The 14,866-nt window shown below is 40.8% G+C and overlaps 1 protein-coding gene across 1 annotated transcript in view; it reads right to left on the minus strand.

Annotated features, from left to right (window-relative positions):
- The window catches only part of SH3RF1 (SH3 domain containing ring finger 1), a 255,796-nt gene that overhangs the window by 46,451 nt on the left and 194,479 nt on the right, over positions 1–14,866 (minus strand). Inside the window, exons 4-5 of the mRNA XM_007952897.2 lie at positions 14,017–14,319; positions 2,215–2,325 (exon numbers count right to left, since the gene is read on the minus strand). Of these exons, the coding sequence (XP_007951088.1) occupies positions 2,215–2,325; positions 14,017–14,319 (414 nt within the window). The remainder of the gene's footprint in view (positions 1–2,214; positions 2,326–14,016; positions 14,320–14,866) is intronic.

Consider the following 14,866-nt stretch of genomic DNA (forward strand, 5'->3'; position numbering starts at 1 on the left):
AATAAATCTTCACTTAAATCACAGTAAATAAAATAAAATTAAAAAAAAAAGACTGAGTAGAACATCTTTACAGAAGCTGACTGCCTCCTTCTCCTGTACAATGGCTGGTAGGTTTAGCCCACAATGGCTGGTAGGTTCAAACTGCCAACCTTTTGGTTAGCAGCCTACTGTCTTAAACACCAGAGTGCCACTAGAGCTCCTACAATTCTTAATAGACACCAATAATGAGATCAATAATAATCTTTTTTACTATGTTATAGGCATGGTGCTAACTCTCTGAAGTAGGAACGATTAGCCTTTTTTATAGGTAGGGACTCTGAGGCTGAATAACTTTTCCATGACCACATATCAAATAAGTGGCTAAGCCAGGCTTTAGCTCTCAAGTCTGTGCCTCCATCATTGGGTGACATGTGTTTTCTCTGAGAGCATCATATTGTTATTGCTGCCTTTAAGTCAACTTCAACTCAGGATGAGCTCATGGCACAACAGAAGGGAACATTGCCTGATTCTGCATTATCTTCATGACAATTGGTATGCTCAAGTTCATTGTTGTAGCCACTGTGTATTTTGAGTGTCTTCTAACTTGGAGCATATTCCAGCATTGTATCAGAAAATACTGTACTGTGATCCACAGGGTTTTCCTTGGCTAATTTTTGGAAGCAGATAACCAGGCTTTTATTCCTAGTCTGTCTTAGTTTGGATGCTCTGTTGAAACTATGTTCACCATGGGTGACCCTGTTGGTATTTGAAATACATCAGTAGCTTCTACCATTAGCAACATACAAGCCGCCACAATAGACAAACTGCCATTTGGGTGGTGGAGGACATCATAACCCAGTAATAGTCTGCAAAGCAATGTACAAAGGTGAGGTGGGGCACAGCATTTGGTGCAGGTGCTAGGTTATCTGATTTAATGATTTTTTTTCTATCCTAATTCAAAGGAACTCTGGTAGCACAGTGCCTAAGGCATCTGCTAACCAGAACGCTGGTGGTTCAAACCCACCAGCCACTCCATGGAAGCAAGACTGGGCAATCTGCTTCCGTAAAGATTTACCACCTTGGAAACCCAATAGGGGTTGCTGAATCAGAATTGACTCGATGGCAGAGGGTTTTTGGCTTTATCCTTATTCAACCATGGCTTTGAACTAGTTCTTTCAAGTTCAACCCCCTGCTGAGAATTTACATTTCTACTCCAGATATACTGAATCAGAATCTACATTTTAACAAGAGCTATAAAAATCTGTAAGAATCACCTAGGAATTTTGTTAAACTATAGATTCTGATTCGGTGTATCTGGTGTGGAAATGCAAATTCTCAGCAGTGGGTTGAACCAGACTGAACTGGTCTGAAGTCCTGCACTCAAGTCAGCACTAGGAGAAATAGTCCAACAGCATAAGCCAAGACATTGGCTTGGATGAGAGATGTCTTACAACTGTGGTTCCTTGCAGTTTTATTTCCTACAATTTTATAAAGGGACTCAAATAATGGTATTATGTTTCTACTATCCAGGGTTGCATTTGTTTGTTTCTTCCCTTTTAATTTTCTCTCCGTAGTGTTCTTCTTCTTTGTATTTATCTCCCTTGGATGTCCTAATACCCTTTATTAATTTCTCCTTTAGGATGTTTTGAAGCAATTAGTGTTTAGTACTCTATCTGTAAGATGTTATGTTTCAGAAGGAAAATCAGTACAATAATGTGAGGGAGCCTTCCAAAGCTGCAGGTATACCTGGGCAGCCACAGCTGTGGGGTATATCAACACAAAACAAGCACTTACAGGATGAATCCTGAATGTAAAGATTTGGTGTCAAGTTACCTCGTGACTCAAAGCAAACAATTTAGCCTCTTGGGACTCCAGTTTCCTCAGTATTTCTGTACATGTGTTTTTTTAAGAAATAATCAAGATCCAGGAACTCAAAGGATTTAAAAATTAACCCTTTAGAAAATCAGGTTAAACTTTAATGAAAATTATAAATATTTTTCAGAGCTCTTCTAATAGCTTCTGGCCACTGAATATTCTGTTAAAAAATTTTGCTGGCTGCAGGCAAGAGACTTTCTAATTTTTTTATAAGATTAACAATGATAATAGATGAAAGACAGAGATTCACCCCACATAGCAAGTATCAACAATAAACTGCAGGTGTTGGCAAGTGGAATATGCCAGATTCATATGAGTAAAGCCTAACAGAGAAATAAAGATGAGAAAACTAATACTCACTCCGAGGGCAGCCTGGTAGGGAACATCTGATGGGAAAGTAAATGTAGGGCCAGTTGTCACTGGGCTGCTTGGAGGTGGGGTCACAATTAACCCAGTGGTGCTTATATGAACCTACCAAGACAAAAGGAAAAAAGTTATTAAATAGACTATATTTAATACAACAGATTATACTCAGAAAGATAAGTCATGATTTTTTTCTTAAAAAAAAAAAGAAAGAAAAGTCTACCTTCTACTATTTTGGGAAGACAGAATCTCTTTCAGTTTATTCATCCCAAATTTAAACCAGTTGCTGTTGAGTCAATCCCAGCTCACAGCAATGCCATGTGTATCAGAGTAAAAATATGCTCCCTATGGTTTTCAGTCATTGTTGTTTTTGGAAGTTGATCACCTGGCCTTTCATCCAAGGTGCTTCTGGGTGGACTTGCACCTCCAACCTTTTGGTTAGCGGCAAGGAAGTTATTCGCTTACACCACCCAGGGACTCCAGCTCAAATTTACTGATTGCTTAATTTGTATCAGGCATTTCAAATTTTGCAAGATTCTTGAGAGTCTTATGATAAATACTGGCCACAACAGAGTTTTTAATGTACAGAATTTGACTGCTGTTGGCTTTCCCAGAAACATGCTGACTCATTCTGGATGCTACTGCAAACCAAACTGACCTCTCAGATGGTTAACCTCGATTTCAACTAGCCTGCTAACAATTTCCCTGAAGATCCTGTGAAGGTGGTTGTGGCTGAACACTCAGCTGTCTATCAATATATAAAATCTGCATTAAATTCAAGTATTTTGCTATTTTCAGGATCATTTTTCATTAACTCTACCTTTCAGTGGGGACACATAAATAAAATGCAGCTGCCTAGACATGCATATAGCAGGCAATTATTTATAAACCCTTTAAAGGAACAATGTCAAGTCAAATTAACTGTTTTCAAAGGTGTCTTATCTGTGATACAACCCAAGATTAATTTACTAGAAAGAAATTGAGTTATTCAGGTCATTTCACTGCCTATGCTCAGTTACTCAATCAATTTCACTCAAGTTGCATATCATGTCTAACTGCAGAATGCAGTGGTATAATTCAAAGCTCACTGCCATCAACCTGATTGTGACTCATAGCAACCCCCACTGGGTTTTCAAGGCTGTGAATCTTTCTGGAAGCCTCATCTTTCTTCCACAGAGCTGCTTGTGGCTTCGAATCATCGACCTTTGGTTACCAGCCCCAAATGCCTTAACCACTACACCACCAGAGCTCCCTGTTCCTACATGTGGGGTGTTTTTCTCCTCCACTATTGAAGGTGTGTAGTTGGCTGGTACTTTTCTTCCCAAGGAAACAATGAGACACCAAAAAATGCTAGGATTTTTGTAATAAAAACTTGATTCCAAGCATAGTTTCCACAATCCCTGTAAGTCAAGAAATGATTATCAGGACAAAGACAAGCTCAGAGATCAGTTCCCAGAGAGACTAAAGGAAAATTCTAGTTTCTCACTGGCTAGGCTCTACCAAAGCTGAAGATAACCAGTATCACACCATACAGTTCACTTTCACAAATAAATATTGTGCTATATGTGGAAAAGAAGAGACGACCAAAGTGGATGAAGAAGAGACTCTGAAATTTGCCCTTGAGCAGAGAGTAGCTAAAGCAGATGGAAGAAATGACAAGATAAAGGAGCTGAACAGAATATTTCAAAGAGCAGCTCGAGCAGACAAAACCAATTACTATAATGAAATGTGCAAAGACCTGGAGTTAGAAAACCAAAAGGGAAGAACACGCTTGGCATTTCTCAAGCTGAAAGAATTGAAGAAAAAATTTAAGCCTCGAGTTGCAATATTGAGAGATTCTATGGGCAAAATATTGAATGATGCAGGAAACATCAAGAGAAGATGGCAGGAACACACAGAGTCACTGTACCAAAAGAACTGGTCGATCTTCATCCATTTCAGGAAGTGGCATATGATCTAGAACCAATGGTACTGAAGGAGGAAGTCAAAGCTGCAATGAAAGAACTGGCGAAGAACAAGGCTCCAGGAATTGACAGAATATCCATTGAAATATTTCAACAAATGGATGCTCCATTGGAGGCACTCACTTGGTTAGGCCAAGAGATTTGGAAGACAGCTACCCGGCCAACTGACTGGAAGAGATCCATATTTGTATCCATTCCAAAGAAAGGTGATCCCACAGAATGTAGAAATTATAGAACAATATCATTAATATTGCACACAAGTAAGATCTTACTGAAGATAATTCAAAAACTTTTGCAGCAGTATATTGACAGAGAACTTCCAGAGGTGCAAGCAAGCTGGATTCAGAAGAGGACATAGAACAAGGGATATCATAGCTGTTGTCAGATGGATCTTGGTTCAAGGCAAAGAATACCAGAAAGATGTTTACTTGTGTTTTATTGACTATGCAAAGGCATTTGATTGTGTGGATCATGACAAATTATGGATAACATTGAGAAGAATGGGAATTCCTGAACACTTGATTGTACTCATGAGGAACATGTACCTTGACCAGGAGGCTGTCATTTGAACAGAATAAGGGGGCACTACATAGTTTAAAATCAGGAAGGGAGTGTGTCAGGGTTGTATCCTTTTCCCACACTTATTCAATCTATATGCTGAGCAAATAATCTGAGAAGCTGGACTATATGAAGAAAAACGTGGTATCAGGATTGGAGGAAGAATCATTAACAACCTGAGATATGCAGATGATACAACTTTGCTTGCTGAAAGTGAGGATGACTTGAGGCACTTACTGATGAAGGCTGAAGAATACAGTCTGCAGTATGGATTACGTCTCAATATAAAGAAAACAGAAATCCTCACAACTGGACCAATGAGCAGCATCACAATAAATGGAGAGAAGATTGAGGTTGTCAAAGAATTCACGTTGCTTGGTTCTACAATCAATGCCAATGGAAGCAGCAGTCAGGACATAAGACGACGTGCAGCATTGGCAAAGTCAACCAAGAAGGAACTGTTTCAAGTGCTGAGGAGCAAGGATGTCTCCTTGAGGACTAAGGTGCGCCTGACACAAGCCATGATATTTTCAATTGCCTCGTATGCATGTGAGAGCTGGACAATAAATAAGGAAGAGTAAAGAAGAGTTGATGCTTTTGAGCTGTGGTGCTGGCAAAGAATGCTGAAAGTACCATGGACTGCTAAAAGAACTAACAGACCTGTCCTGGAGGAAGTGCACCTGAAATGTTTCTTGGAAGCGAGAATGGCCAGACTTCATCTTGCCTATTTTGGTCATGATGTCAGAAGGGACCATTCCCTGGAGAAGGATGTCATGCTTGGTAGGGTGGAGGGTCGACGAAAGAGGGGGAAGCCTTCAACGAGATGGATTCACACAGTGGCTGCGATGATTGGCTCAAGCACAGCAGCGATCATGGAGCTGGCGAAGGATCGGGCAGTGTTTTGTTCTGCTGTACATGGGGTCGCTATGAGTCAGAAACAACTCGACGGCACCTAACAACAACAACATATGTGGAATCCACACCTATTAAAAATACATATGTATCTTTTGATCTATATATTGATTGAACCTAAGTAAATCCAAGGGAAGACACTAACTTTTCTCATTAAAGCCTCATTTCTGTTTCTCCTGTGAGCCAGTGTATTTCCAATCAATTTCTAATGGGAAGCACTGGTTTTCATTTTAGAATAAAACTCAATAGCCTTTAGTTTTTTTATTCAATGGGTCTATTTCTATATGTACACTTCCAAGGACAACTGCAAGTTGGCAGCACACAAAAAGAAGTAGGCTTTCTTAGAAGATACAGTGAAGTTCAACTCAGGGTGGGCATAATTACCAAGGAACATACAGGAAAAAATGTACCAAAATACAGCTTCCTGGACCTAACCCTACAAATATCTGAGAACAATTTCATATTGACAGATGTGTCTCTAATAAGGGAACTCGTAACAGTGGAGAAGGGTCCCAGACTGGAAGTCAGGATATTTTTGCTTTATTAGCTGATGACAAGTTGGGCCTGACTCATGGCGACCCCAAGCACAAGGAAATAAAATGCTGCTTGGTCCTGTGCCATCCCCATGACTGGATGCAGATAAGACCTTTGTGATCCATAGGATTTACCTTGGCTGATTTTGAAAAGAGATTGCCATGTCTTTCTTCCTAGTCCATCTTAGTCTGGAAGCTCTGCTAAAACCTATTCAGGATCATAGCAACACGTAGGAAAACTAACCAGCTCATGGTCTTGGATAAGTCACTTCATATATTGGTACCCTGGTGAGGAGATGGACCACAGGCTAAGGTTTTTGCCATCAGGAGCATGGGAGGGAACCACTAGTTTAACCTGGGGCCATTCCTAGCACTGGAGAAAAAAGGAGACAGAAGCCATCAAAGAATGACTGTCTTAGTTCTCTAGTGCTGCAATAAGAGAAATACCACAAGCACATGGTTTCAACAAACAGAAACTTACTATCTTACAGTTTGGGAAGCTAGAAATCCAAATTCAGAATGTCAGCTTTAGAAGACTAGGCTCGAAGTCCAAGTTCAGAGTGCCAGTTCTAGGGGCTGCATGGAGGCCCCTCAACCTTAGACTTCAGCTTTGCCTTCCAAGACCACTGGAACAAGCTGGAGGCTTCTGCTGACTCACACAGCTGCTGGCTGGTGAGGCTGATGAGTCCAAGACTGTCAGGTAAAATGGCAGATTGTAGGTTCACAGACTGAGAAGGCAACAATCCCAAGATTGGCAGAAAACACGGCAGACTACTGATTCAAATCCAGTAACTGGAGATGAAGACTGAACTAAATGCAGAATCTTTTCTATATATCCATTGGAAGCAGGCCACATCTAGAAGGGAACTCTCCTTCAACTGATTAACTGCTCACAGCAGGTTCTACCATGGAAGTGATAACACCAGGTCCAATCTCATCATGGGGAATAACTGCATCTAGCTGTCAAGCCACTCAAAATCATGACCTAGCCAAGATGGCATACAACTTTAACTACCTAAATGACCAAAGCAGGAAATCAGAACTAGAAATCAACTGGTCAAGGTGGGGCATATCTAGAAGAAATATCCTAACTAGGGACCTGAGCTTCTATTATGGTCATCCTTTTCTCATGGAACTGCTACTTAGATGGGTCTTCTCCTCTACATTGAAGGACTACAAAGAGGTGGGTGAGTTGGGGAGCACAATGAAAGTGAGTAGGTGGGCTTTCTTAGTTCCAAAGGCTACTGGCAATACCAAAATGCCACAAAAATACTTAATATTATTAATCACCCCTCCAGCTGGCAGAAGTAAAAAAATATCAGGTATGGTTAAAAGAGTAAATGAAATGTTGCTTGTACCACCATGTGTTTTAGCAGATGACAATCATGGATATCTGTGCACATCTGTTGTGGTGACTCACCTGGTTAGCTCGGCTTATAAGTAAGTAACCTTCCAGTTTATGTATCTGAAAGCAGCTGTCACTCAAGAGTCACTAAATACAACAGCAAGCAAGCCCAGAGAAAACATGCCCTTCTCTGAAATATTAAAAGTAAGTGCCAATGGCAATTAATAGAATACAAAAGTGACCAGCCACTCCTCAGAAGGAAGGGCAATCTACTTCCGTAGTGATACTGCCTCAGAAACCCAAGGAGGGGTCGCTATGAGTCAGTTCCAACTCGACGGCACATAACAACAAAGTGAAGAAGTCTTACCTATGGGAGTCAGCTAACAAGTGTCCCATATTTTAGTTATACACCCCTTACCTGGACAGTGAATCTAGAACATAGTAAAATGACAGCCTCAGGGCTCTAAACAAGTGGTGGTACTCCAGATGCCTCATAACCTCACTAGATGTATGTAATACATATAAACATCTAGTTTTATCACTGTAATTATTGATAGGATGAACTCATTTCTATCACAGATTTAGGCCTCAAGATAGTCTACAAAGCTCGTGGAAGTTAAGTTCTACATGTAACAGCATTACTTCTTGATAATAATATATTTTTTTTTTGCTTGTTTTAATAATAATAAAAAAATACTATTACAAATTAGAATTTAACCAGGATTGTAGTCTTCAAAGTCAGATGGACCAGGGCTTGAATCACACTTAAGAACCACACTTGGGCAAGTAATTCAGTCTCTGAGTTTCAGATCCATGGTGTTTAAGGTAGATTTAAAGCTCTAACCCAGAACAAGAAAGAAATGAGGCTTTTAGAACAGCAGGGGCAGCTGATGGCAAGCCAGAAACACAGTAGTGTAGAACACAGAGGATTTCTGAAGAAGTTGGATAACTGGCTCAAGACAGAGGGGGAAGGGTAAACAACCCCCCGAAAAGAACGAGAGAGATTTGGCAAAGATTGTTAGTCTGTCCTATCACTCTTCCCATCTACCTTAGTAGCAGAGACCTCTGGTTCCAGCTTGTCACATGACCAGCCATGTGAGTAGAAATGCTGTGTGATAGCTTCCAGAAAACTACTTTTTTGTGTGTGCACTTTTTTGTTGTTGCTGTTGTTAAGTGCCGTCGTTTCCGACTCATAGCGAACCCCATGCACAGCAGAACGAAACAATGCCCAATCCCGCGCCAGCCCCACAATCCCTGCTATACTTGAGCTCATCATTGCATCCACTGTATCAATTCATCTCGTTGAAGGCCTCCCCCTCTTTCGTCGACCCTCCACCCTACCAAGCATGACATCCTTCTCCAGGGAATGGTCCCTTATGACAACATGACCAAAATAGGTGAGACGAAGTCTGGCCATTCTTGCTTCCAAGGAGCATTCTGGCTGCACTTCCTCCAGGACAGATCTGTTAGTTCTTTTAGCAGTCCATGGTACTTTCAGCATTCTTCGCCAGCACCACAACTCAAAAGCATCAACTCTTCTTCGGTCTTCCTTATTCATTGTCCAGCTCTCACATGCATACCAGGTGATTGGAATGATCATGGCTTGCGTCAGGCACACCTTAGTCCTCAATGAGATATCCTTGCTCCTCAGCACTTGAAACAGTTCCTTCGCAGTTGACTTTCCCAATGCTACACATCGTCTAATGTCCTGACTGCTGCTTCCATTGGCATCGATTATAGAACCAAGCAACGTGAATTCCTTGACAACCTCAATCTTCTCTCCATTTATTGTGATGCTGCTCATTGGTCCAGTTGTGAGGATTTTTGTTTTCTTTATATTGAGACGTAATCCATACTGCAGACTGTATTCTTCAACCTTCATCAGTAGGTGCCTTAAGTCATCCTCACTTTCAGCAAGCAAAGTTGTATCGTCTGCATATCTCAGGTTGTTAATGATTCTTCCTCCAATCCTGATACCACGTTTTTCTTCATACAGTCCAGCTTCTCGGATTATTTGCTCAGCATATAGATTGAGTAAGCGTGGAGAAAGGATACAACCCTGACGCACTCCCTTCTTGATTTTAAACCATGTAGTGTCCCCTTGTTCTGTTCGAACGACAGCCTCCTGGTCAAGGTACAGATTCCTCATGAGTACAATCAAGTGCTCGGGAATTCCCATTCTTCTCAATGTTATCCATAATTTTTCATGATCCATGCAATCAAATGCCTTTGCATAGTCAATAAAACACAAGTAAACATCTTTCTGGTATTCCCTGCCTTGAGCCAAGATCCATCTGACAACAGCTATGATATCCCTTGTTTCACGTCCTCTTCTGAATCTGGCTTGAACCTCTGGAAGTTCTCTGTCAATATAGTGCTGCAAACGTTTCTGAATTATCTTCAGTAAGATCTTACTTGCATGCGATATTAATGATATTGTTCTATAATTTCCACATTCTGTGGGATCACCTTTCTTTGGAATGGGCACAAATATGGATCTCTTCCAATCAGTTGGCCAGGTAGCTGTCTTCCAAATCTCTTGGCATAACTGAGTGAGTGCCTCCAATGGGGCATCTGTTTGTTGAAATATCTCAATCGGTATGCCATCAATTCCTAGAGCCTTGTTCTTCACCAGTTCTTTCATTGCAGCTTTGACTTCTTCCTTCATTACCACTGGTTCTAGATCATATGCCACTTCCTGAAATGGATGAAGAGAGATCAGTTCTTTTTGGTACAGTGACTCTGTGTATTCCTGCCATCTTCTCTTGATGTTTCCTGCATCATTCAATATTTTGCCCATAGAATCTCTCACTATTGCAACTCGAGGCTTAAATTTTTTCTGCAGTTCTTTCAGTTTGAGAAATGCTGAGCGTGTTCTTCCTTTTTGGTTTTCAGACTCCAGGTCTTTGCACATTTCATTATAGTAATTGGCTTTGTCTACTCAAGCTGCTTTTTGAAATCTTCTATTCAGCTCTTTTACCTTTGCGTTTCTTCCATTCGCTTTAGCTATTCTCCGCTCAAGGGCAAGGTTCAGAGTCTCTTCTGTCATCCACTTTGGTCTCTTCTTTTCTTGTCTTTTTAGTGATCTCTTGCTTTCTTCATGGATAATGTGTGTGCTTTGGGTGCAAATTTACAAAGCCAACTTGATTTGCATTCCATAGTTTGTGCACATTTGATTTCACAGCCCCATTACCATCTCCAATCATAAAAAACTCTCTTCCCCTCCCCTCCCTGTGATTACCCCCTCCCTGCTCCCTTCTCATCTATTCATTTCTGTCTGTCCAGTTTCCCCTGTATATGAATGCTGTCCCTCATAAGGATGTCTCATGGCTGATTGATCTAAGGGATGCATCTCCCTAGAGTAAGTGGGTGCATCGCCCTGGGGTAGGTGTACTGCAGGTAGGTCTTTCTACTGTTGGGCTGAGAGCCAGTCCAGGGAAGTGAGCCCATTTCTAGGCCTGAAGGGGAATCCAGGGCCATAGTCTCGGGGGTTCTACCAGTCTCTATCTAACCAGTAATCCCGGTCATTTCTGTGTTTTTGAATTTTGTCCCACATTTTTTCTCCCCGTCTATCCAGGAAGCTACTTCTAAGATGACAAAGTACCCTTTGCTCCTTTCTTCTATCTCACCATCCTGCTGCCTCAGCTCTAACTGCCATTGAGAAATAAGAGGATAAGGATCTCCCCATGTGGTGGAGTGGTGAGCTGGAAGGTGGCTGGGGCCCAAATGACTTCCTGGAGGTATCATACCAGCCCTGAACTGCCTATATCTAGATTTCATTTGGAGAAAAGTCAACACAATCTTTTTCAGGCCCTAATGTTGGATTTTCTAATAGATGCAACTGAACCTAATCCTAACTAAGAAAAAAACAAACAAACAAAAAAACCCAAAACACGTTGAGGGTAAAGGTGATCACAAGGAAGAAAAAGGAAAACAGAATTTGGGCCAATAATTGGTGATGTTCAGAAATGAGCCTCAATCAAATCTATTGCAAGGGGCTTTGCTGGGCCGGGGAGAAGGAGAACCCTATTTTAAGCAGTCCCAGGAGCCATTTTCCCATATACACTGATCTCCATGGTTAGGAGAGTGTTGGCATGTCATGTGTGCTACACATACTCAATGCTTTATTGTGGACTGTGGTTCCCTCCAATGTACACAGTGCCCTCATCAGTAATGTTTTCTGTAAACCTAGGCTAGAGAAACCAGGCAGCATTTCAAACATCTCCCATCCTCTTCTAGAAATAACCTCTCCCTGAGGCAACATGCTACCACTGAAAACAGAGTGAGTTGGGATATGGGAGGAGGGGTAAAAAAGTTGAAGGGAAAACTGTTTTAAGGAAATACAGAAAGAGCTTTGTTTCTTAAGCTACACAAACCAAATAAAAAATAGTTCTACTTTTATAGTCTTCATTCCCGGCTCTGGGGTGGCAGCATCAGACAAGGGACATGCTCACACCTGACTGCTGAGTTCTCTTCAAAAGATGTAAGGCTAAGTTTATCTTCCTTTCTTTTTATATTTGCAGCTATTGCCAATAGGAGAATCTGTTCTTTTAAAGCTGTTCCTATTCTAAGTAGTCACTATTTGTCTTTTATTTCAAGAAAACATTATTGTGCAAATGCTGCTAGGTCATATAATAAAAAACGCAGATTCAAAATGTTTCAATTTTTTCCCTTATTCAGAATGTTATTAAAAAACTTCAGGTTTGAACCTTTTCAAATTACCTCACTTAGTACTAAATTCTATGACTTATAATCCATGTCTACTTTTCACAGAGGTATAATTAGATACACATAAAGTACCATGGTTCTCCTCTTTATCCGTTTTTAAAGTGACTTAGTCATTCAACAAGTATTTATTGAGTACTTATTGTACGTCGCTTTTTGGGATGTATCAGTAAACAAAATAAAGACTCTTGTCCTCATCACACTCACATTCTAATAGTGAGTGTGTGTGTATGTCCTACTTCTCTCATAACATCAAAAGTTTCATGATTCCATCACCTAAAAATGAACCACCAATGAACCACAATCCCACTTAGAAAGTGAATACATTTAATCTACAACATGCAACGTGAATCTATAGGAGCAGGGGGTCAAATAGAGGCTGAAATAAAAGAATTTTTAATAAAATTAGAAAGTAACACCAAAAACTGTACTGTAGTATTTTTTTCTTTTGTGGTCCCAAACTGGCACTTTTTAAACTATAAATTTCTTGAGGACTGGGACTATGTGTTTGTTTGTTTTTTAGGAAAAATAATTTTATTTTTATAATTTAAAAATGGCAGCTACGTTATGGCATACAAGGTAAAGTCTGCATGAATTATAAAAATAAGAGACTTGAAAGAAATTTTTCTCAATTAATAGGCTGCTGTGGACTAGGGTCTCTGACCTTCTGGTTGAAGGTCTTCATCTACTTAGATACCATCTTTTTATGCAGATAACACGTGTTATGCCAGAACTGTTTTAATCTCATCATTTCCAAGTATTACATGTGTGGGTGCATTATTTATGGAAAATATGGTAATTATAATTACAGCAACCCACTGACTTAGGCAGGGTCACAATTAGGCTCATTTTCCAGTCCAGAATGAAGGCCTCACATAGCAAAGTCCATGAGGGTCGTATTTTATTTATCTTGAGTATCCACAGTGCCTAGAATGGTCTAATAACACAACACATTCAATAAATATCTGCCAAATGAATAAATGATCCCAACCACTATGTGTATTGTTATTACACAAGAATAATGTGCAGCTATTTTTTTAAAGACAGTCCAAAGTCTTGATAAACTAATGAGCTTTGGAAAACTGCTAGGCTGATTTCTAATGTAAATGTCTCTTCATGTCTTTTCTCTTCTTTCTCTGTGACTCTGCCTAGGAAGCTAAATACCAAGGTAAGAGACATAGATGAAGGTAGCTACAAAACGGAGATAAAATTTTAGCTGGCAAAATCTCCCAAAGCAGCATTGTCAGGAGGACTGTAAAACTGAGTGATCACTTGGTGAAAGTGACTAACTTTTATTTATCTCCTCTTACAAGTTTTGGTCTTTCCTTTGCAAATGACTGAATAGTTCTGGGTGAATACATTAAGGTTAGCTTTTCCTTCTCCATTTTTCCACCTGTAAAATAAAGAAAGGCTTATTTCTCAGGGAAGCTACTATCTTCAGAAGGCTGAAATATACAATTTTCCAGAGGAGTCCCTGGTTGGTACAAAGAGTTAACAAGCTTGACCGCTAACTGAAAGACTGGAGGTTGGAGTCCACCCAGAGGTGCCTCAGAACAAAGGCCTGGTGATCTGCTTCTGAAAAAGCAGCCACTGAAAACCTGACGGAGCACATTTCTGCTTTCTAACATGTGGGGTTGCCAGGAGTCCGAATCAAGTCTATGGCAAATGATTTGGTATTTCTTTTGCTTAGTGAACAAAATGTTTTATGAGTAGATCATTTTGTGGTCAAGCATTTTTTTCCCCCCAAATGCCTTTTTGATACCTGAGAAGGGGCACTGCAGGAAAGGCCAGAAAGTTCACTGATCCTAGCGGCTGCTGTGGGGTTGCTGGAACTGATGAGGACAGGAGGGCTGATCTCCATGGAGTGGCGGTTCTGGGATGCCTGGGAGGACTTGTTGGCCATGGTGAGGGAGGTGAAGGAGTGCCGCTTTTTGGTGTTCTTCTTGGTGTCAGAGTGCTTTGGGGCAGTGCTGCCCTGGGCTGCCACTGAGGTACATTCTCCAGAGTCCACCCCTGGAACAGGAGGCTTATCCCATTCTATCAGTTGCTTAGCTGTTGAGTTAAACTGCAAAGCAACCAACAAATTGACACAAGAAGATTAGACAGTGCTGAAGGATTCAATGACATTTATTTTCAACGTTCCATTATCTTTGTCTATATCTATAACTTATAGTCACCACTTTAAGGTATGCATATGCAAGTATATATTTTTTCATAATGAGATGTCTTTCATTCCACCCATGTGGCAAACAGATGTTAAATCAAAAATAAACGACCTCATTACAATACTTTACAATATTACAGTCGTTAATTGCCAGAGAGTTCATTCTCAACTCATGGCCACCCCATGTACAATGGAACAAAATGCTGCCCAGGCCTGTGCCATTCCCAAGATCATTTTCAGATGGAATTTTTGTTATCTATGGGGTTTAAGCATAGGTACTGAAACAAGGCGGGCTTGTGCTTACTCACTGATCTGCACCGAACACTTTCCTTTGTTACCCTCCCGAGAGGGACCGGGTCTCCGGGAGCTAGGTAAGCACGGGCGGGCTTGTGCTTAGTCCCTGGGAGCGAGGTAAGCATGGGCAGGCTTGTGCTTACTCCCCAGGAGC

Source organism: Orycteropus afer, unplaced genomic scaffold (assembly GCF_000298275.1).
Source record: "Orycteropus afer afer isolate SDZICR_OR568_19922 unplaced genomic scaffold, OryAfe1.0 scaffold00364, whole genome shotgun sequence".
NCBI classification, from domain to species: Eukaryota; Metazoa; Chordata; class Mammalia; order Tubulidentata; family Orycteropodidae; genus Orycteropus; species Orycteropus afer.